This window comes from Castanea sativa, chromosome 3 (genome assembly GCF_040712315.1).
Source record: "Castanea sativa cultivar Marrone di Chiusa Pesio chromosome 3, ASM4071231v1".
Lineage (NCBI taxonomy): Eukaryota > Viridiplantae > Streptophyta > Magnoliopsida > Fagales > Fagaceae > Castanea > Castanea sativa.
The window spans coordinates 23,978,275-24,000,475 of NC_134015.1; the positions used below are offsets into that span (position 1 = coordinate 23,978,275).

The window sequence follows — 22,201 nt, forward strand, 5'->3', positions numbered from 1 at the left end:
ACGTTTTCCTTTTTTTGGGCACCTTAATGTGTAAAAAATCTTAAATACTAGATACTAAATTTTATACCCTAAATTCTAATTGAAAATAGTCAAACGTCTTGTAATTCAATTAATATTTTTTAATATTTTTAATGAAGAAGTTTAGATTCAAATCTCCCATGGATGTACTAGAAACGTATATGGCAAAGAATGAATGACTTCAAAGCCAAGGAATTGTATTCATTTTAATATACTTGCAGTAATCAAATAGTCTAGATCCTTCTTCATTTCTATATAATCCCTTATATTTTAATAACACAAAGAAAAGAAGTAGAGCTTGTTTTTTAAGAATCTTCTATGCACATAAAGAAGTGTTGGCCAATGTTGAAAATGCTCAAAGCCAAAGAATCAAACAATGTTCTCCTTCTTCCCAAAGTTTCCACATTACAGAAGAAAATAATAAGTTATTAGAAAAGGGTTTGCAACAAAAGAATAAAAGTAATTTTGAGGAATCTGATATATTAACGTTGTGATTCAGATTTTCTCTACCCTTGGTCTCTACGTTTCACAACAAAAGAATAAAAGTTAAAACAAAAAAAACAACCTTTGACAATGTTCCACGGAAAGAAATCATATGCCGCCATGTGTCAATTACCTCAGATAATGTCTACGTCAGCTTCATATATCACGACAGTTCACTGCTCTCTACTCTCTCTATATATAGTTTGATCATTAGCCTTACTTCTTTCACCGCAACATATTTTCTCTACTTCTTTCTTTGCTTTGCTTTGCTTTTTCATAGTCTTCTGCAATAATCAATACCAGATTCTGTGCTCTAGATAATATACCATGTATAATATGGCATTGCACTTTGGTTATCAGACTTCAAGGGAAAGTTTTTCTGTGCTCTGGAAACAGGAAAATGTTTTTGTCGAATTTGACTCGAAGAATAGAAATTTGTACTTCCATTTCCCTTATCTTTCTGAAAAGTACAAGCTTGAAATCTCTTATGAGAACATTTGGCAGATTCAGCACCATCAACCACGTGGTCAAGCTAAAAAGTTTCTTCTCATTCAGGTTAGATAGTTTAAACATTAATTATAATTTTTCACAATTTTCTGCTCATGCACCATGCTTTTTTTGTAGTTAGTTAACATTCTAACAAATTATTTTTCTCTGCATTGTTAGTTACTTGGAGCTCCTCGGATTTATGTGGAAGATCATACTCGTCATTGGGTCCGAGAAGTTGATTTCACTCCGTCTTGCTGCATTGGCCAATCTTCTGCTCTATGTTTGGAGGTTCCACAGAAGGATCAGCTTCCAAAATTTCATGGTGATTTTGTCTCTTATAAGAAAAATGAAGGCCCTTTTGTTTTGAAGCGAGGTTCTACTCTCTCTTGCAGTTCAGGACTAGTCCCTATTGTGAATCCTCCAGAAGGCTTTGACTTGCCTTATAAAATCTTGTTCAAGATCAACTCTTTAATTCAGCATGGCTGTCTTCCTGGCCAAGCAATTGATGCCAATTTTTATCGGTTGGTCGATCCTAAGAGAATATCAATTGAGTATATAGAAAGTGCCTTGGACAAACTGTCTCATTTGAAAGAATGCTGCTATGAACCTGTAAGCTGGGTGAAGGATCAATACAAGAAATACGCCAATTCGAATCGACTTCCTAAACCTACTGCCAAGCCTTTAGATGATGGGTTTGTATACGTACACAGGGTTTTAATAACTCCATCTAAAGTATATTTCTGTGGCCCAGAGGTGAATCTCTCCAATCGTGTGTTACGCAAGTATCATGAGTATATTGATGACTTTCTTCGTGTTTCGTTTGTTGATGAGGACTTGGATAAACTGCATGCAACAGTTTTATCATCGTGTGCATCTTCGGTAAGAGGGGAGAGGCGAACTGGCATTTATGACAGGACACTGTCCATTTTACGAAATGGCATAGTTATTGGTGCTAAGAAGTTTGAATTTCTTGCCTATTCAAACAGCCAATTACGAGAAAATTCTGTTTGGATGTTTGCTTCAAGACCTGGTCTGACTGTAGCAGATATCAGAGAGTGGATGGGTGATTTTCACGAGATTAGGAATGTGGCAAAATATGCTGCCAGATTGGGTCAATCTTTCGGCTCTTCAAGAGAAACAGTGAGCATTAGTAGGCAGGAAGTTGAAAATATTCCTGATGTAGAAGTTGTAAGGAATGGAATCTCATACTGTTTCTCTGATGGTATAGGTAAGATATCTGCAGAATTGGCTAGAGAGGTGGCTACAAAATGTGGCTTCAATAATTCTGTTCCATCTGCATTTCAGATTCGTTATGGCGGGTACAAAGGTGTCGTGGCTGTTGATCCAACTTCTTCAATGAAGTTGTCATTGAGAAAGAGCATGTGTAAGTACAAATCAGAAAACATCAAACTAGATGTCTTGGGATGGAGTAGGTATCAACCTTGTTTTCTTAATCGTCAAATAATCACTCTTTTGTCTACCCTCGGAGTTATGGATCGAGTTTTTGAAAAGAAACAAAAGGAGGCTATAGAACAACTAGATGCTTTGTTAACAGATCCGTTGAGCTCACAGGAAGCATTGGAATTGATGTTCCCAGGAGAGAGGACAAAGGTTCTTAAGGAAATGCTTTTGTGTGGTTATCACCCTGATACAGAACCATTTCTTTCAATGATGCTACAAACACTTCGTGCATCTAAGTTGCTAGAATTACGGCTCAAAAGTAGGATATTTATTCCAAATGGAAGATGTATGATGGGATGTCTAGATGAGACCAGGACATTGGAATATGGTGAAGTATTTGTCCAAATTTCTCGCTCTAGTAGGCAACTCTCTAATGGTTTCTCGGATATGTTTCGCACCAGCAACTCAAACCCAAACAATTTAATTTTTGAGGGTGAGGTAGTTATTGCTAAAAACCCATGTCTGCATCCGGGAGATGTGCGTGTTCTAAAGGCTGTTGATGTGCCAGATTTGCACCACCTGGCAGATTGTGTTGTTTTTCCCCAAAAGGGCAAAAGGTAATAATGTGATATTAGATAGAATTTGATTTACCTTCAGTATTTTTTTTTAAAGAAATATTCATTTGTTTTAATGAAATACTGTCACATTATTAGTAACTAAATAAAAGGTGGGGATTAAACCCATTATTACTTGTCATTGTATATTTAAAATAAAATGACATGTTTAATTAAAAAACGTACTAAACGTAAGCCAAACTCTAATAGATAATTCTAAGGCATGAAATCCTGTAATATTTGCACAGACAGATGAACATGCATTTGGTGTTTATGCATAATCCTATGCCAGCATCAGTTTATACTCATTTATGTATACCTTTACGTACTTACAAAGACATGCATATGTAAGATATATAATGATCCATTTGTACTTGTATGTTGCATGCATGGATATAATATATATCTTATTTAAATAATATGCAACATATTCTCCTCCAGTAGGTTAATTATCATGATCATAGGTTGTCTGTCCAAATATAATACCAGCTTCTGTGCACGCGTGAGACTCTTCTATTTTTTTGGATAAAGGTTACTAATTTGCATCTATTTTAATTTAGAAATATATATTTTTATTTTTCAAACAAATAAAAAGGATAAACTTGTGAGATAAGCAGTAATTGTAATTTCTTTTTTGAACGTAAAAGGAAAGAAATCTTAACTTTTCGGTGTTCTTTTTTTGAATTCAAAATAAAATTTGTTATTTGACATTTATGACTCTATTTCTAAATAAAGTTACCTTTCATTAAAGAGGGTATTTTTGAACCACAAAAAAGTCCGGTGAAAAGAAGAAAATCCTCTAATATATAGTATAAATATGGATGTTGTTATCTTAACTTACTTGATTTTAAGTTTGCAGACATACAATGTCATTTTCACCACTTCAGGATGGAAAAAATCTAACTTTTTTGGCATGCTCATCAAATAATTTTATATTGTACTTGCATACTAGACTGTGTTATTTGTCTTTATTTGTTCTCTTGCCTTGGCAAGACAACACCTAATTAAATAAAAAATAAAAAAATCTTTGGGAATACTCTACTCACTAACATTAGTTTTACCAATTGTATTAGACCTCATCCGAACGAATGCTCTGGGAGTGACTTGGATGGAGATCTATACTTCGTCTGTTGGGACTCGGATCTTATTCCTCCTCGACAAATTCAACCGATGGAGTATATTGGAGCAAAAACTAAGCCACTTGATCATGATGTTACAATAGAGGTAATCCCAAAAGTATATCGGAGTATAATAGCTCTTTCTGAACAAAAGTCTGTTCATTTTCTTATACCACTTGATGAGAAGACACGGTGTTTCCATCATCTAGCCTTTGCGATCTTGGATTTTCTATATGTTAAGAGACAATTAAGCATTTAGTTTATATGTGGCAGTGTCTATTCTTGTGCATCTAATAAGCAGTCATTTACGAAACTGTTTCTGAACTTTTTTTTATGTTAAAGAGGGAAAAGTATTGTTTCCAAACTCATAAACAATATCCTTTCTGTTCATGTTATATTATTCGCCAATGCACTGTGTTCTTCAATAATATTAATACGAGCACAAAAGAATAAGCTATGTACATATCACATATGCTTGATTGAAACACACTTTTTTGGATATTTAGGATCATTGAGAAAAGTCTGCAATAAATTTGTTTGATTTTGTTAAAGGCTCTGTCTTGCTATTCTGGAATTAGTTTGGAATCTAGAAATTCTAAGCAGAATTGCCTCATCATGATCAAATCTATAAATCCCAGGCCTTGAGGTCATTCCAATTGTTCTTCTTGACATTTTGAGTGATAGCGAAATCTAGGCTGGAGTGAGTCATACTTAGTGGTATTAATTCTCTCTACTAGGTAGTAATGCACCACACGTTCCACATTAATGCATTTAAAGATTGCATTGATTCCTCATATTTTCCATCCCATTTGCAGCAACATCCTTCTATACCTTATATAACAAAGCATGTCACCCTTGTGCTACAGGAAGTTCAAGAGTATTTTGTCGACTACATACTCAACGACCGTTTGGGAATCATCGATAATGCCCACATTGTCTTTGCAGATAGTGAGCCCCGTAGGGCAATGAGTCCTGAATGTATTGAGCTTGCAAAACTACACTCAATTGCGGTTGACTCCCCAAAAAGTGGTGTTGTTGCCGAAATACCCCATCATCTGCGTGTTATGAAATATCCAGATTTCATGGAAAAGTCTGATAAACGCACCTACAAATCAGAACGTGTGATTGGAAAGCTTTTTCGAGAGGTGAAAGACCTTGCATCGCTCACGAGCCCAGTGACACCCTTCCCCTCAGAAGTAGCAAAGCAGTGTTATGATGCTGACATGGAAGTAGACGGCTTCAAGGACTACATCAGTGATGCTTTCTATTACAAAAGGCAGTATGATCGTAAGATGTTGAGTTTGATGGATTATTATGGGATCGAAACTGAAGCTGAAATACTCAGTGGGCACATATTGACAATGTCAAAATCTTTTGAAAAGAGGAGGGATATGGAAGAGATTAATTATTCTGTAATGGCACTAAGAAATGAAGCTAGGAGCTGGTTCAACGAGGGAAGTGAGTCAGATTCTGACACTGATGTTGTCAATGCAAAAGCAAAAGCAAAAGCATCGGCTTGGTACCACGTTACATATCACCCCAGCTATTGGGGTCGCAGCAATGTGGGAATGGATGGAGCTCATTTCCTCAGTTTTCCTTGGTGTGTCTTTGACATGCTTATCCAGATCAAGAAGGATAAAGCGAGTAACATAATTGCTTGAGACATGTTGGATTTGGAGCGTTAGTTATGTCATGAATTGCGCTCGTATTGAGAAGTTTCGTATAAGATCCTAAGTTTGTATTTGAGAAAATTGCATGTGTGACTACTATTTATCTTTGCTTATTGTTATTGGTATATGCTTGTTGATAAACTACATGTAAATGCTCCAGGCAGATGATTGGGGCTATAAATTATGTTATAATTCCTGTTGGAAAATATATGTATGGTTTCTTATCATATTTTCTATTCTTTAACATTGTTAGTTCTCTGTTTTATTTTCTCATTGAGGTCAAACATAGACAAGAGATAGCTATCCCTCGCCTAAGATAGGATTATTTCAAATTGGGAAAAGAAAATTATAATAAGTAAATAATTTCTAATTTCTTTCTCTCTGTTTTTTTTTGGTCAGTATAATCCTAGCATGTTTCATCTTTCGTTTCCTTTTTATTATTTTTGATGAATGAATCGATCTATTTAAATTTTCTTTTCTTATTGATCCTTTTCCAATTGAGATGCATCACTCTATGAGTCTATATGTCTATATCATGGTCAGAGCCAGGGGGTGCAGTTCTTATTCATTATTTATTTTTTTGATAAACAGCATAGGCTTTACTTTCATTAAACAGAACCGAAGTTCAGATTGGTTACATCATAATGAATTTGATTCATGATAATAGGAGTATCCTCAACCCATATGATACAATCATTCACACACTTGGCATGTCTAGCCAATAGATGGGCCGCAACATTACTACACGTACTGATGTGGGCAGCCTCCCATGAATTACTAACTCAGCCCCATCTGAACTCCTTCAATCAGCTTCTGAATATATCTTGGCATTGGGCATTGCACTTTCAGGGCGCTCACCACCGTTTGCGCATCACTCTCAATGATGACATCCTTGAGTCCAAGGTCCCAGGCCAGTTGGGCCCCTTCATCTACGACCTTGGCTTCAATCTCTAATGCACCCAGCGGCAGAACCACTTTTCTGCTCATCACTCCCATCAGCTGTCCCCACTCATTTCTGATCGCAACCCCAACTCCACAGCACCCATACTCTTTGAACACAGCTCCATCTATATTGATTTTATAACTTTCTAGTCTAGGGGGGGGGGGGGGGGGGTCCAAGGAGGCTTGCCCGGTTGAGGAGGTCTGACTTGGACTTGTTTAACCTGTCTAACTTCCTTCAAGTAATCCGCTACCTCCTTAACAATTATATCGTGCCGTTTGCTCTGACCCCCATGCCTTACATAGTTTCCGTTGTTCCACAAGCTCCAAGCTGTAACAGCAAACAGATCCCAATCTACCCCCCGGATACCTTTCCTTAATTTCCCACACTATGTCCAAGAAGTCCAAGTGGGGTTTAGGCAGAGAAGGGAGCTTTATCTTTGTTGCACTCCACACCTCTGCTATGACTCTATAACCCCACAGCATGTGACCCGAGGATTCATTAGTTCCACACAAATCACAGCTAACTTCTTGACCAATCCCCTTTGACTTCAGACGGAGCTTTGTTGGCGGAATATTCTTACAAGACCTCCACATAAAATGCTTGATCTTATTTGGGCAGTTCAAACTCCAAATCAGTTTCCATATGGCTTTCATTCTTGAATCATTTGAGCTTCCTCCCTCTCCATTTGGTGGTTGCTCTTCTTCGCATATTTTTGGGTCACTCGGCATGCACTTCTTACTGTAAATCTACCATTGGGAGTCCATGACCAAGTCAGGGAGTCTTAGGGAAGCCGAGGGCTGATTGGAATTCCCAAAATAACTTCCACTTCATGGGGAATGAAAGTATTCTTTACCATGGCAACATCCCAACCTCTATTCTCCATATTAATGAGACTCAAGACCATCTCCAACTCCATATAAGGGCCCCTTTGGCTAACCACCTTAAAAGAATCTGGAGTTGGAATCCACCTATCATCCCATATGTGCACTTGTTTTCCATTGCCAATCACCCACGTGGAGCTCTTCTCAATAATATCCTTGGCTGCCATAGTGCTTCTCCACACGTAAGATGTTCTACTACCCAATTGAGCCTCCTTAAAGGAGTTTCCTGCAAAGTATTTCGCTTTAAACACTCTATGGACCAGAGAGCCTAGGTTTTGTTGGATTCTCCATCCTTGTTTGGCAAGGAGGGCTAGGTTGAAGGCTTTTAAGACCCATACCCCTTTCCATCTTCGGTGTGCACAACTTTTCCCATGAGATCCATGCCATTTTTGTTGCTTTTTTCCTTCTGCCCCCACCAAAAATTACTCATCATGGAGTTTAGTTCCTTACATAGTCTCCGGGAATTTAAAGCAACTCATCATGTATGTAGGCGTGGTTGGGCCACGGCTTTGATGAGTATCTCTCTACCTGCATTGGATAAAAGTTTACCTTTCCATCCATCAATTTTTCTCCCCACAAGGTCTTTTATACAGTTAAAAGCTTTCCTTTTCCCCTTTCCAACTAGTGGTGCTAGCCATAGATACTTTTCGTGATGTCTTATGATTTGAGCTCTGAACTGATGCTTCACTAGGAACTGAACTTCTCTGTTAGTGTTCTTGCTGAAAAAGAGGGAAGTCTCCTCCTTATTGAGTTTTTGGCCCGAGTCACCTTCATAATCCTCAAGCACCTTCGTAACCCTACTACCTTCTTCAACGGTGGCCCTACAAAATACGATGCTGTCATTAGCAAACAATAGGTGGGAAATTCTTGGAGCTCCCCTACATACTGCAATCCCTTTTATGTGCCCCTCTACCTCTTCCTTCTTCAACATGGCAGTCAAGCCCTCCGCACATGGTAGGAAAGGATATGGGGAAATTGGATCTCCTTGCTAGAGTCCCTCGATGGAATAATCTTGCCTTTGGGTTCGCCGTTAATCAGCATTGAGTATGACACTGTGGTAACGCACATCATCATAAGGGATATCCACTTGTCATGGAAACCCATCCTTTTCATCATTGCCACCAAGTAGACCCATTCCACCCTATCGTAGGCTTTGCTTATGTCGAGCTTTATAGCCATGAGGGCCTCCTTTCCTTTCTTCGTTTGATCAATACAATGCATTGTTTCGAAAGCCACCAGAACGTTGTCTGTTATGGGCCTCCCTGGGACAAAGGCACTTTGTGATTCATCAATCACTGCTGCAAGGATTCTTTTCAGGTGATTAGCTAGTACTTTAGAAATAATTTTATAGAGCACATTGCATAGGCTTATAGTAGCTCTGCTAGTGTAAGTTGTAAAACACCTACAAATAGAAGTGAACATGCATCCCATTATCTTGTTCTTCATACCTGGATGGTTGATGATAAGGTGGTATGGAAAATGGATAGAGCCATATAGAAGGCCCTACCATGTGCGTTTGGCAAGTGAAAAAATCATTTCTAAAAAAATGTTTAAACTTAATTTTGAGAATGATCAAATACAATTATGGTAATGATTTAGACCACATATTTTAAATTACAGCTTAATCAATATTAGGCTAATCTGTCCATTAACACTAATTTATATGATTTACCAATTGATAGAAGCATGATGACAACATATACATGGATAAAAAAATTTGAGCATATAAAATGGACAACCATTGGAAGCTAAAGACATAATACCACAAAGATAACATCAGGTGTGTTATCAAAGAGGAAAACCCAAGAACCAAGTGTAAAACCTTTCTATTGCACTATCGGAAACAATTCACTAGTGTACATAGTTGCAATATATAATACATATGAAGCCCTCTAAGTCTAATTTATGTACTCAGGCCCTTCAAACTCCTACTAGCAACAAACTTTGCAAATCCTATCTCCACTCTAGATACTGGATCAACAATGAATACCAATTGCATCTTCAAGCCTCTATGGCTAATTTGTGGTAGTTCCAATGATTCCCAAAAACTTTAGTTAGCCCTCATAACACAATGATAATGATGGGTGGGAAGGATCTAATCTCCTATCAAAGTATTTGCTTGACAAATACAAAAACAATTTGACAAAGAATATGCCAACACAAAATAAAGCCTAACAATTTTGATAGGTCCTACACAACATATACTTTTCACCTCCTTTTATATCACACATTCTACAAATAAACAATCAGTAAAGTGTATCTAAATGCAATTTGTCGCCTAAATGCACTTTGTCAAACCAAACACGACAATTTAGGCGAAAACTCTAGTTTTGAAAAAGGCCAGATGTCTCAAATATTTAAAAACAGTACCTTTGAATAAAAAAAGGGTATTACTTCATCAAAACCCTAAATTAAATTATAAAATAAAGCTATTTTTTTTGGTATATTCTATTCTATGCACATCTATATCTGTATAATATCTAAAAGTCAAAGTGTAACATTTAATGTTGTTACGCTCCTATTAAACTACATCATCGGTCATATCACTATTTTTTTTATTGATTTGTGAAAGCTCAAATAGTGTGAAACACTATAGCTGATTTAAATCCCCAATTTTAAATTATAGCTTAATTACTTTTACTCTAACTTAACTAAGTGTGGAACAAGAGTAAATGATACGCAATAAAACCAGAACACTACTCTAAGGCATAAGCAGGTACAATAAATAATAAATGTAAAGCTTAAAGAGTAGGGAGGAGAGGTGCAAATACAAGATAACACCGAGACGTGTTATTGAAGAGAAAACTGAAGTATTTGGTGAAAATCTCTCTGCGGCCCTCCAAGCCGAAATCGATCCACTAGTAAAGAAAGGTGGAGTACATGAATAATGAAGAAACACTCCAAGCCTAATCTACCCAATGACCTTTAACCCTCCAAGTTCCTGCTACCAATGGGCTTCATGGAGCTATGTCTTCACTAGTTGTCTGAATCCGACAATTAGCTCCATTGCATCTACCACTCAATGGTTTTTTCCAATGCTTCCCATATGCACCAAAATTTTTCTCAACACTCAGAATGGGTTAGGTAAGTGTTTGGGCTAAGAACCTCTTAAGGATGTGTAGCTAGAGAGGTAGGAGTAAAGGAAACTTTAGAGAAATGGTGTAGATGATTGTGGGTAAACAATCTCTAACTCCCCACCGTTTTCTCTCTCAAAAGTTCCTTTGAAAAACTCATTGTTTCAATTTCGCGGGTAGTGAGGGTTTATATAGTATTGGTAAAGGTATGTGAAAAGACACACTTAAAATTATTAGGCAGAGAGTTTCTCGGGCCACTCGCGACTTGGCTTGAGTCCTGAAGTGACTCGCGAAATCCAGCTTGGCAAAAACTCTTCAAATTCTAGCATGTGCTTCTCACATGGCATTTTTGCACGTTGGCACTTGCAAGCTAGTCACGAATTTTTCATCTTCACAGAATCTTCACCAATTTTTCACACACAACCCTTACATTAAATCCAACAAAAATACAGGAAAATGATTGAACAGAATTACAATCAAATTTGATACGGAATTAAAGTCAACATAAAAACATAGCTGTAAATTATAACTTTACAATTTGTTCCTTTAATTTTTTTGATAATAGTAATTATATTAATCAATTGACTTTATAGATTTATCTTGGATGGCTTTTTTCTCTAATTATATTTTGGACTGTTTAACTTTACATATACTTTGCCCTTACACATTCATCTTACTTTAATTTCTAAAGAACACCTTCCACCCTTTTTTTTTTTCTTCATTACTCTTACTCAATTCATTGCTTCTTCCTTTCACATTGTTACATGGCCACGACAACCAACTAAGAGAAATATGTATATATATATATATATATATATATATATATATATATATATATATATATATATATATATATAGGCTATAAATGGTTATTTGGGCTACATGGGGTGCTCGAAATAGGCTGATATATGAACCCTCACAACTCCAGTTTACCAGAATTTATGACTCGGCCATGAAGCCAATAAAACAATTTTTCATGACGCTTTATTTTCAATCGTTTTTATAATATATCAATAAATTTCTATCACTTCCAAAAAAAAAAAAGTATGCACACATGTAAATTTGCTTGTAATTAAATTAATGTATAGGATTGTTACTGATACGTGCCTTCAAATTTGGTCCACTTTGGTCCATTCAGTCTTGGTTATAATTTGGTTCATTTCGGTCCACGTCATTCTATTTTGGTCCATTTGAGTCACTTTGGTCCATTCGGTCCAAGATGACAAAAAGTAATATTATTATTTTAATTCAATGATTTGTGGACTGTGGTATTATCTTTCTTTACGTTCCCCCCTTCCCCCCCAGCCATTCCTAATTGATATTTCTATTTTAGTTTTTGAGTGAGTTGCACAATTTTAGTGTTTTGATATGATATAATTTTAATTTGAAGACCAATTGAGGATATATTTTTAAATTTTATATTTATAAAGGGATAAGAAATTTAAAGATTTATGATATTAAGTTCAATATTATAACCTACAATCTTGCAATGTATAAGTTATTCAAGTTCAACATACCATGGTACCACCGCACACCTTTGGTGCGATGGTTACTCCACAAGTATAAGTGCTTGTGGAGTGTGGGGGGCAAGGGCCGAGGTTCAACTCTCCAGGAGGGAGCTTCACACACATATACACTTAGATTAGGCTAGAGTAGAATTCTATCTTGTAAAAAAAAAAAAAACCATGGTTTAAATGCATTTATTAATAAATTTATTGTTCTCTCCATTCTCTAATAGGAATTAATGATCATATACATTTTTATACTAGCACTCAAAATAGTTGATACGATGAGACAAGGCTTCACGAAATAAGTTCTTTATGTTGATGGATTATGTTGTGTAGTTAGAAGAAGAACCAAACTTTTTGCTAACTATATTGACACTAAAAATTGTAACTGTATCATGCATTGTGTGGACTTGTGACTAGTAAAAATAATTCACATGACTATAGTCTTTTACTGAAAAAGTTCTTTATGTGGCATCATTTTATTAGATAAACTAAACATGTGTGACAAGTTTATGTGGCACTAAACGGAAAATATGGATGGAGGGACTATTAATGCAAGTGGAATAAAACTTTAAGAGATAAAATGTAAATTCTGAAATTTCAAAGTTTGAAATCCAAACACTTCCAAATACATGACTATCATCTTTTACTAAAAAAAAAAAAAATGATACTAATTAATGAGATTTTTTTTGAGAGAGTTTCAACTTATGACGCCTATTCTTAATGGTAGCTCTTTATCATCAGACCAAGACACCAATCTGTTTTTAGTGTAGATAGGGATTGAATTCCGATACTAATGAGATGAAACAATAGTTCTTGTTGCTTCATATATATGGGCATTTGCATTAAGTTTTGAAAATAGTTCCTATGACAATTGGTAACGGATTGAATCTGTACAACTCTACTTTCCAACGCAACCAAAACGTGTTGAATAAGTATTTAAAACTAGAATTTGATGTAGTAATTTCACTTTGAAAGAAATGTGATTGGTTCTCTGAGGTAGTCTTGGCCAATCCATTTACATAAGTCTTAAAAAGATGCTCCATTCCAACGCAACCAAAACAAGTTTCCTGAGTGTAAGTACTAAGTACTTAGTACACAAGAAAAATTAAGGTCAATTCAATCTCATCACCCTTTTGGTTCAATAACAAGGAGGAGTTTCCCATGGGAACAAAAGGTTCTCCCTCTCTCTTGTTAGTTTCAGAGTAGGGAAGCCTTGTGACTGATTGGTCCACATCATTAAGGTTTTTGGCCTAACTGAAATAAAACAAAAAATAAAAAACAAAAAGAGAGAGAGTTAATAGGAATGGTATTAGAAATTAGAATTAGATCATCATACCCGTTCGAGATTGAGTTATTAGTCACTTAAAAAATAACTTGTATATATGGACTATAATATAATTGAGCAATGTGACTTTTTTTTTTTTGAAGAAAGATTGAGCAATGTGACTTAGTTTCCATTTTTTGATATTTTCGAACGAGACATTAAATCTTCCTCTTTATTATTGATGATGCGAAGAAAATCAGTAGGTTGGATGTTTCAGGCTTGAAAGGACTACTTGCTCTCTCGATGGCCTGAAAAAGAAAGAAGAGCGATCAAAGGTGATCGGGGTCGTCGGCCAAAAACCCTCCGATGGCAAAGTTAGTTTTCTCTCTATATTTTTTGGAGTTCCAACTTTTTGGGAGAAGTAAAAAACATACATTTGTTTTGTCTGAATGAATGTTTATATAATGTCCTAAGAACAGTTATCAAACTTGTAACCTCCATTGGATTTGAGGAAGTGTGAGGGTTTAAAGAACTTCCACAACTGCTTGGGAGTTACATATTTCTCCTCTTACTATTATTGGAAGTTATGCGTGTAATAAAGAGTTGTAGTACACGCTCAGAAATTTTCCTAAGTGTCTAGGGTTCGTCTAGGGGTCTTCGTTCTGAGGACTTCTAGCCGAGTGTACCATGCATCTAAGGGAGGTCCTTCCTTTATGGACGACCCTTTCCATGGACGAGGTTCATGACAACCCTGGACGACATGGCGGGGTTCTTGTGAAACTTGAGCATGCAAAACCTCATCCAAACATCCTCCTGCATGGACGAGCTTCATGGACAAGGTTCTTACAGCCTTCGATTGCCTGGTCTTGGCCTGGACGACCTCTATGGACGATTATTGGAGTTTATCCTTATCAGTTGCCTCCTTGTCTATGGGTCGTTTAGGAAGCATATAAAACGATGTCATTTTTTTTTGTAGACACGTGTCTTTATGTTAGTTGTAGGTGTGCCACGTATTGTGATTTGATTGGTGACTGGTCATGTCAGCTCGTTTTTCGAGGGATGTGCCATTTGTCACATTTTGATTGGTCGTGTCGCTTCGGGTACTAGTGTTCATTGCCTATAAATAGTGGAATTCCTCCACTACCCTCCTCATTTATGAAATTTTCTTCTTTGACCTCCCTCGTCCTAGCGCCTCGTCTAGAAGTTTCTTGCATCCATAATCTCTTCGTTTAGATCCAGGTATTTTCTTCATCCTCGTCCTCAGGTTTTTAGCTTTCTTTAAAAAATGTCTGAGGTAACCCTTTCTTCATCTAGCGATAGTGTTGCGAAAGCCATAGACGAGTATCATGACCTTAGTAGTTTCAGTGGGTCTAGCGATAGTAGTAGTGATTGCAATAGCAGTAGCGAAGGAAACACTACGGACGAGTATAGGTTTGGCGTCCCTGGGTTTCCCATAGAGGTACTTCAGGAAAGCCTTAAGACGAGAGCTGAGTCTGGGTCTAGGACTGGTACTAGTGCCCCCTCGTCTTCTATTTAGGACGAGGAAGAGGTAGTGTATAGTTGTGCTGTCGGGGTTGCTTCTAAGACAGACGAGAGAAAGTTAGATATTCTTAAGACTTGGTATCAAATTCTTGAGTACTTGAATCCCAGGGTACCTGTGCATGATGAGTGGTGTTGTCAATCCCGTTTTGGTGTTGGTATTTATGAGGCTTACCTCCTGGGGGGTTTGAGGTTGCCCCTTAATGCCTTTGCCAGGGAACTGCTTTCTAGGTTGGGTTTAGGCATATGTCAGTTTAACCTTAACGCATGGAGGCTGATTGTCGCCATGCAAGTTTTATGGAGGGAAGTGTTTGAGGGGGATCATCCTCTTACCGTGGACGAGTTCCTCTTCTGCTATAAGCCCTCTGAGATTAACCAATCCCTTGGCTTTTATCAGTTCACAGCCAGAGGGAGAGATTATAGGCTAATTAAGTCCTTAGTCACCTCAGATAGGAAATGAAAGACAGAGCTTTTCTTCGTCTCTAGCTTTTGGGCTGGACGTTCAATTGAGGTTGACAGGGATCCATGTCCTCCCTACACAGGAGAGATAGGGAACCTTCGTTCTGAAGGTACGTCTATGACTAAACCTTTATTTTTTGTTACTTTTCATTGTAGTAGTCTAACCACTTTCCTCTCCTTTTTTGTAGGTGCTAGACAGCCTCAGTTGAGTAGGTTTTACCTTGCACGAGTCCAGAAAGCTCATCTTCACCCTGAAAGGGACTTCCATTCTTTAGTCACTTATCAGCGTCTTACTACTTGGGGACTTGGTCCTGAGCCTTCCCTTCAATCTACTGCCTACGAGCGTACAGTTTAGAGACATAATTTTTTACTTTTAAGTAATCCTTTGTCATTCCTAGAAGTGATTTTAACAAATTTCTCTGCAGGAATGACTACAATGAAGGATAATAAAGGGAAGGAGGTTATGGACGAGGATGTGGGGCCTGAGGTTTTGCCTCAACCTCTTTTTGCCCTTGGTGGGTCTCCTCGTCCTGTCCCAGAGGAGTCTCAACCTCATCCCTCCACTGGAGACAAAAGGAAAAGCTTGTCTCTTGGGGTGGACTTGGAGAACCTTCTGAGCAGACGTAAGGAAAAAAGGGCTAAGCATAGGTCGTCTAAAACTAGGAACGCCCAAACCAAAGACGATTAAACAGACCCCGTCCTCGTCCCCAGGATCACTCAGTCCAGTTAGTAGATGTTGATTTTGAGCCCAAGGATCCCTCGTCTGTGAAAATCACGTCCAAGGTCACTACTCTTGCCTCGTCCCAACCTTCTCAACAAGTGCCTCACAACCTTCTAGCCAATGAGAACTTGGCTTGGGAAAGATTTGAGAAGGCTGTGACGGACGAGGATGTGCTGGCATGCTATGACATGTCTTTAAAGGATTTTGAGCACTCTGCAGTTCATGACCTCTTTAAGGTATGTACTCTTTATATACGTATCCCTTGTCTTTCCAGTAATGCTTGTACATATTGTGATAATATTTTAATGTGCGCAGGCAATGTCTAAGTTTATCGCCGCGTCCAGGCAGGCGACAGAATTAGACAAGACGAGGAACTTACTGGAGAGGACGTTTCAAAAAGCGAAGGACGAGTCTAAAAGGTGGATTGAAGTAGCTGCCAAGGATAAGGAGGATGTGAAGAAGCTAAAAGGCAATGTCGAGGAGTTGAGGACAGACGTCAAAGATAAGGACGCTCGTCTTGAATTCCTTCAGAAGAAGAATGACGAGCTAAGCGCCTTTCTTGAAAAGGTCAAGGGAGACACGGTTGCAGATTTTAAGTCGTCCAAAGAATTCACCAATCAATTGGACACCAACTATGCAGCTGGGTTCGAAGATTTCAGGATGGAAGCCATGGAGAAATTCCCTGAAATTGACTTTAGCCTCATCAAACTTAACTTGGGTGGGGCTACTTCAAGTTCCCTTCTCTAAACGAGCTCAGAGGACGTCAATATTAAGGAAGATGCCTCTATGAAGCCACCTCAGGACGACCCTAATGCCGATGCCCCTCCTGCTTAAAGACGAGATTGTTAACTTAGTGTTTATTTGTTTTTCTTTTTGATTTGGTCTGTTGTTTTTAGGACCTTTACTAAGATGTATTGGAAACAATTGTCTCGTCCATCGTACTTTGGATAAGTGTATTAACAACTGCCTTTGAAGGCTTGCTTCATAAGGGTTTTTGGATGATGGATGTCTCCCCTTTTTATGCTTTAATGAATGTCCATTTTCTTAATGAATGTCTATTTTCATCCATTACTTTTGTTTCATGGACGAGTTTATCCTTTATCATTGCTATTATTGAGATTTGCATACTTCTAAGTATTAAAGGGTCGTCCATATGCTTTTCTTATGGATGACGTTAGAGGTTCGTCCACAAGTTTTTCTTGTGGACGAGCCGTTTGTGTGTGGACATTTAGGATAGCAATGATGGTCTTGTCAGACCTTAACCTCATCTATATGCTTGACTTGGCATTTGCCTTTTGTCAAGATGCTTTTAGTGTTTGACTTGTCCTGGAGCATCTAAGTGTATTGGTCTGATGCTCGTCCATGGACTAGTACCTCACTGTATGGCCTTTTATGCCTTGGCTTATTTTTACTTTATCCTCGTCTTGAGGAAAGTTTATGAACGTTACATCCTTGCGTCCAGAGATTTTCATTCGTCTTAGGGTTTTGCCCCCCTTGTGGGTACTATTATAGAAATTAGATTTATACATTAAATACATTAGAAATCCAAACCATATTATTATATGAACATTGTCCACAAATATGGCACATGCTTATAAGCTAGCGCCTTATCAAAATACTTAGGAACATACATAACCTCGTCTTTCACAAGCTAGTCTGTAGACAGTGTAAAAGTTTAAGAACTAGTGCACTTTTTATTCTTAATACACACCATAGTAGTAACAAAAACACAATAGTAAATATAAGTGAACACATATATCATAGCTGTAACTTTGTCCATATCCGTAACCTCGTCATTGCTTTCCCTCGTCTCCGCTCATTACTGATAGTACCTTCTCAGGTGCTCCACGTTCCATGGATGCTCTAACTTCCATCTGTCTAGAGCTTCTAGGTAGTAAGACCCCTGCCTTTTGCAGTTGATTACCCTATAGGGTCCTTCCCAATTGGGTCCTAATTTTTCATGAGCTGGGTTCCTGGTTTCCAAAGACACCCTTTTAAGAACGAGGTCTCCGACATTGAAATGCCTGGGTTTTACCATGGCATCATGCTGCCTAGCCATAAGATTCTTGTATCTTGTTGTCCTTTGCTCTGCATCCATCCTTACCTCATCAATGAGGTCGAGGTCAAGGTGAAGCTATTCCTCATTTTCTTTCTCTTAATACTTCATCACTCAATGGTTAGTCATATGAACTTCAGTCGGTATGACGGCTTCACTTCCATAGGCTAGCTTGAAGGGGGTTTCTCCTGTCGGGGTTCTCACAGTTGTCCTGTTGGCCTAAAGAACATCTGGTAACTCGTCTGGCCATATCCCCTTTGCCCCTTCGAGCCAAGTCTTGATGATTTTCAATAGGGATCGGTTCGCTACTTCGACTTGTCCATTCGCTTGTGGATGGGAGGGTGAGGAATAGTGATCCTTGATTCCAAAATGTTCGCAAAAGTCCCTAAAGGGTGCGTTGTCAAACTAGCATCCGTTATCTGATACTAGTACCTTGGGTACTCCGAACCTACATAGAATATTCTTCCAAACAAAATTCTTGACGTTTTACTGAGTGATTTTTGCAAGAGGTTCGACCTCCACCCACTTGGTAAAGTAATCAATCCCTACTAACAAAAACTTCATATGTCTGGTTCCTGTGGAGAAGGGACCCAAGATATCCAGTCCCCATTGCACAAAGGGCCACGGGGCCATCATTGGGGTCTGGTACTTCGACGGCTGCCTAGGGAAGTTGCTATAGCGCTGACACTGGTCACATACCTTGACATAGGCTTTAGCATCTGCCTGAATTGTAGGCCAGTAGTAGCTTGCACAGACAACCTTATGGGCAAGCGATCTTACTCCTGAGTGATTCCTACATGCTCCTTCATGAACTTCCCTCAAAACATAGTTTGACTCATCCGGAGCCAAGCACCTTAGGTAAGGTTGGGAAAATTCTCGCTTGTACAGTACTTCATTTATGATGACGTATTTGGCTGCCCTTACCCTTAACTTCCTAGCTTCGTCCTTGTCTTCTAGAAGTCTTCCATCTTTAAGATAAATCACTATCGGAATCATCCAACTTTCTCCCCCTTCTATCTGTTGTATGTCCAGAAAGTCTATGCTCGGCATGTATTAGACTTTGTCGTACTCGTCCGTAACTCCTCCTACCGAAGCTACTTTCGCCAAGGCATCTGCTTCCATATTTTCTTCTTTAGGGAGTTGGACAAAACTTACGTCTGAAAACTTTCGTGCAAGTCGTTTCACTTTGCTGAGGTATTTCTTCATCTGATCTTCCTTGGCATCACACATTCCATTTACTTGGTTGATGGCTAGTTGAGAATCTCCTTTGACTATTATTGACTCTACCCCTAAGGACTTAGCCATATCCAGTCATTTGAGTAGAGCTTCGTACCCAGCCTCGTTGTTGGTGGTTTGGTACTGTAGACGGGCCGCGTACTCCAGCTTATCACCCTCTAGGGACTTGAGTATGACTCCAATCACCCCTGCATATAGTGTGGACGATCCATTTACATTGATTATCCACCTTTCAACTCCCTCGTCTTTGTCCAGCTCGTCTTGGTTGGGGGTGAACTCTGCAATGAAATCTGCTAATGCCTGTGCTTTTATTGTGCTCCTTGGAAGGTATCTGAAGTCAAACTCGCTAAGTTCCACAGATTAATCATCCAACCGCTTCCAACTTTTTCATTGCCAACTTTTTCATTGCCTTCTTTATGAGATGATTAGTTAGGACGTTGATAATACGAGTTTGAAAATAATGCCTCAGCTTTCTGGATGCCGTAATCAAGGCAAAAGCTAGCTTCTCCATTATCAGGTATCGTCCTTTCGCTCCTTTCATCGCACGGCTTGTGTGATAAACTGGTTTTTGGATTCTCCCTTCTTCTTTGACCAACGCCGAGCTTACTGCGTGTGGGGACACCGCCAAATACAAATACAGCTCTTCTCCAGGTACAGACGAACTTAGCAACGGTGCTGTCATGAGGTATGTCTTCAAATCTTGGAAGGCCTTTTGACACTCGTCCGTCCACTCAAATGCCTTCCTGAGGACTTTAAAGAATGGCAAACACTTGTCAGTAGCTTTCGACACAAAACTATTAAGGGCGGCAACTTGTCTGATAAAAGACTGGACTTCCTTGGTATTTTTCTATGGTTCCATATTCAGTATTACCTGAATTTTATCCAAATTTGCTTCAATTCCTCTGTATGAAACCATAACCCCCAAAAACTTCCTCGATGAAACTCCGAAAGCACACTTGCTTGGATTTAATTTCATATTATACAGCCGAAATGTATCAAAAGTCTCTTGAAGGTCGTCCAGATGATTTCCCTCGTCCAAGCTCTTTACCAGCATATCATCTACATAAACCTCCACATTTCACCCAATATGAGGATGGAACATGTGGTTAACTAGTCTTTGGTAAGTCGCCCCTGCGTTCTTCAAACCGAAGGGCATTACTTTGTAGCAAAACAACCCTTGGCTTGTAATGAATGAGGTTTTTTCTTGATCCGCCTCGTCCATCTTTATTTGGTTGTACCTTGAGAAGGTGTCCATGAAGCTCAGCAACTTGTGACCTGCCATTGAGTCCACCAGTTGGTCAATGCGTGGTAATAGGTAACTATCCTTAAGGCAAGCTTTGTTTAAGTCAGTAAAGTCCACGCACATTCGCCACTTTCTGTTGGCTTTCTTTACCATGACTACTTTCACCAACCAATTTGGATAATAAACTTCTCAGATGAACTCCACAGTAATCAACTTCTGGACTTCTTCTTTGATGGCATTGTCTCACTTGGGAGCAAAAACCGTTTTCTTCTGACGTACTGGCTTGGAATAGGGACACACGTTCAGGCTGTGAGTAATAACACTTGGATCAATTCTAGGCATGTCTTCATGACTCCATGCAAAGACATCGAGGCTTTTCTTCAAAAACTAGACCAAAGCATGCTTTGCCTCTTCTGCCATGTTCGCCCTAATTCTAGTGAACTTCTTAGGCCTACTCTTATCCAAAGGGACATCTTCCAACACTTCAGTGGGTTCCGCTGCGATCCTTCTCTCGTCTATACTCATTGCCTGTATATGCTCGTCCATCGCCATCATGGCTAGGTGGCACTCTTTGGCGGCCAACTGATCTCCTTGTACTTGGCCCACTCCGTACTCGGTTGGGAATTTGATGGACAAATGGTAAGTAGAGGTTACTGCCTTCTAACTATTCAGAGTCGGTCTTCCAATAATAGCATTATACGATGATGCACAATTAACAACAAGGAAATTTATCTCTTTGGTTATCTGTTGTGGATACGCTCCAACGACCACTTGTAATGTGATGGTGCCCACTGTTTGCACCTTCATTCCTCCGAATCCTACCAATGGTGAATTCACTAGTCGAAACTGATCTCGTCCTAGCCTCATTTGCTGGAAGGCGGGGTAATACAGAATATTTGCAGAATTGCCATTGTCTATCAACACCCTCCTGGTAATGTAGTCAATAATGAGTAGGCTAATGACTATCGCGTCATCGTGTGGGTGGTGACGTCATCTTGCGTCCTCGTTGGTGAACGTAATAGCCTACTCATCTGCTTCCCTCGTCCTGGGAGGTCATCCAGACAGCTGGACGTTCTGCACTACCTTCAGGTATGTCTTCCTCGACTTGGATGACTGCGTTGTCGAGGTTCCTCCGATAATTACTCTTATCTTCCCTAGTGGGGGTTGTGATGACTCCTCCACCTTAGCCTTCAGTTTCTTATTTCTCTGGTTTCATATCTCTCTGGTTTCATCCAAGGAAATTCCTCAACTTTCCTTGTCTGATAAGATTCTCTATCTGTTGCTTCAAATCAAAGCACTCGTCCGTGTCATGCTCGTGGTCTCTATAAAAGCGGCAATACTTGTTCCTATTGCACTTGTTAGGATCTCCTTTCATTTTGTCTGGCCACTTCAAGGACGGATCATCCTTAATTTGCATAAGCACCTGCTCTAGTGGCATATTCAGGGGTGCGTATTGCTGATTCCTCGCTGAGGAATTTGCC

The 22,201-nt window shown here is 38.9% G+C and overlaps 2 protein-coding genes across 2 annotated transcripts; one reads left to right on the forward strand and one right to left on the reverse strand.

Annotated features, from left to right (window-relative positions):
• The first annotated feature begins 828 nt into the window (after positions 1-828).
• LOC142629720 (putative RNA-dependent RNA polymerase 1) lies at positions 829-5,882 on the forward strand. The gene is made up of 4 exons (XM_075803760.1): positions 829-1,056; positions 1,168-3,008; positions 4,079-4,229; positions 4,990-5,882. Exons 1-4 carry the CDS (start codon positions 829-831, stop codon positions 5,782-5,784), a joined length of 3,015 nt encoding a protein of 1,004 aa, XP_075659875.1. The 3' UTR covers positions 5,785-5,882.
• Positions 5,883-6,570: 688 nt separating this feature from the next.
• Positions 6,571-8,548, reverse strand: LOC142628720 (uncharacterized). The gene is made up of 4 exons (XM_075802765.1): positions 8,167-8,548; positions 7,590-7,843; positions 7,103-7,482; positions 6,571-6,808 (listed from the first exon to the last, which is right to left on the reverse strand). Exons 1-4 carry the CDS (start codon positions 8,546-8,548, stop codon positions 6,571-6,573), a joined length of 1,254 nt encoding a protein of 417 aa, XP_075658880.1.
• Between the last annotated feature and the right edge of the window lie 13,653 nt (positions 8,549-22,201).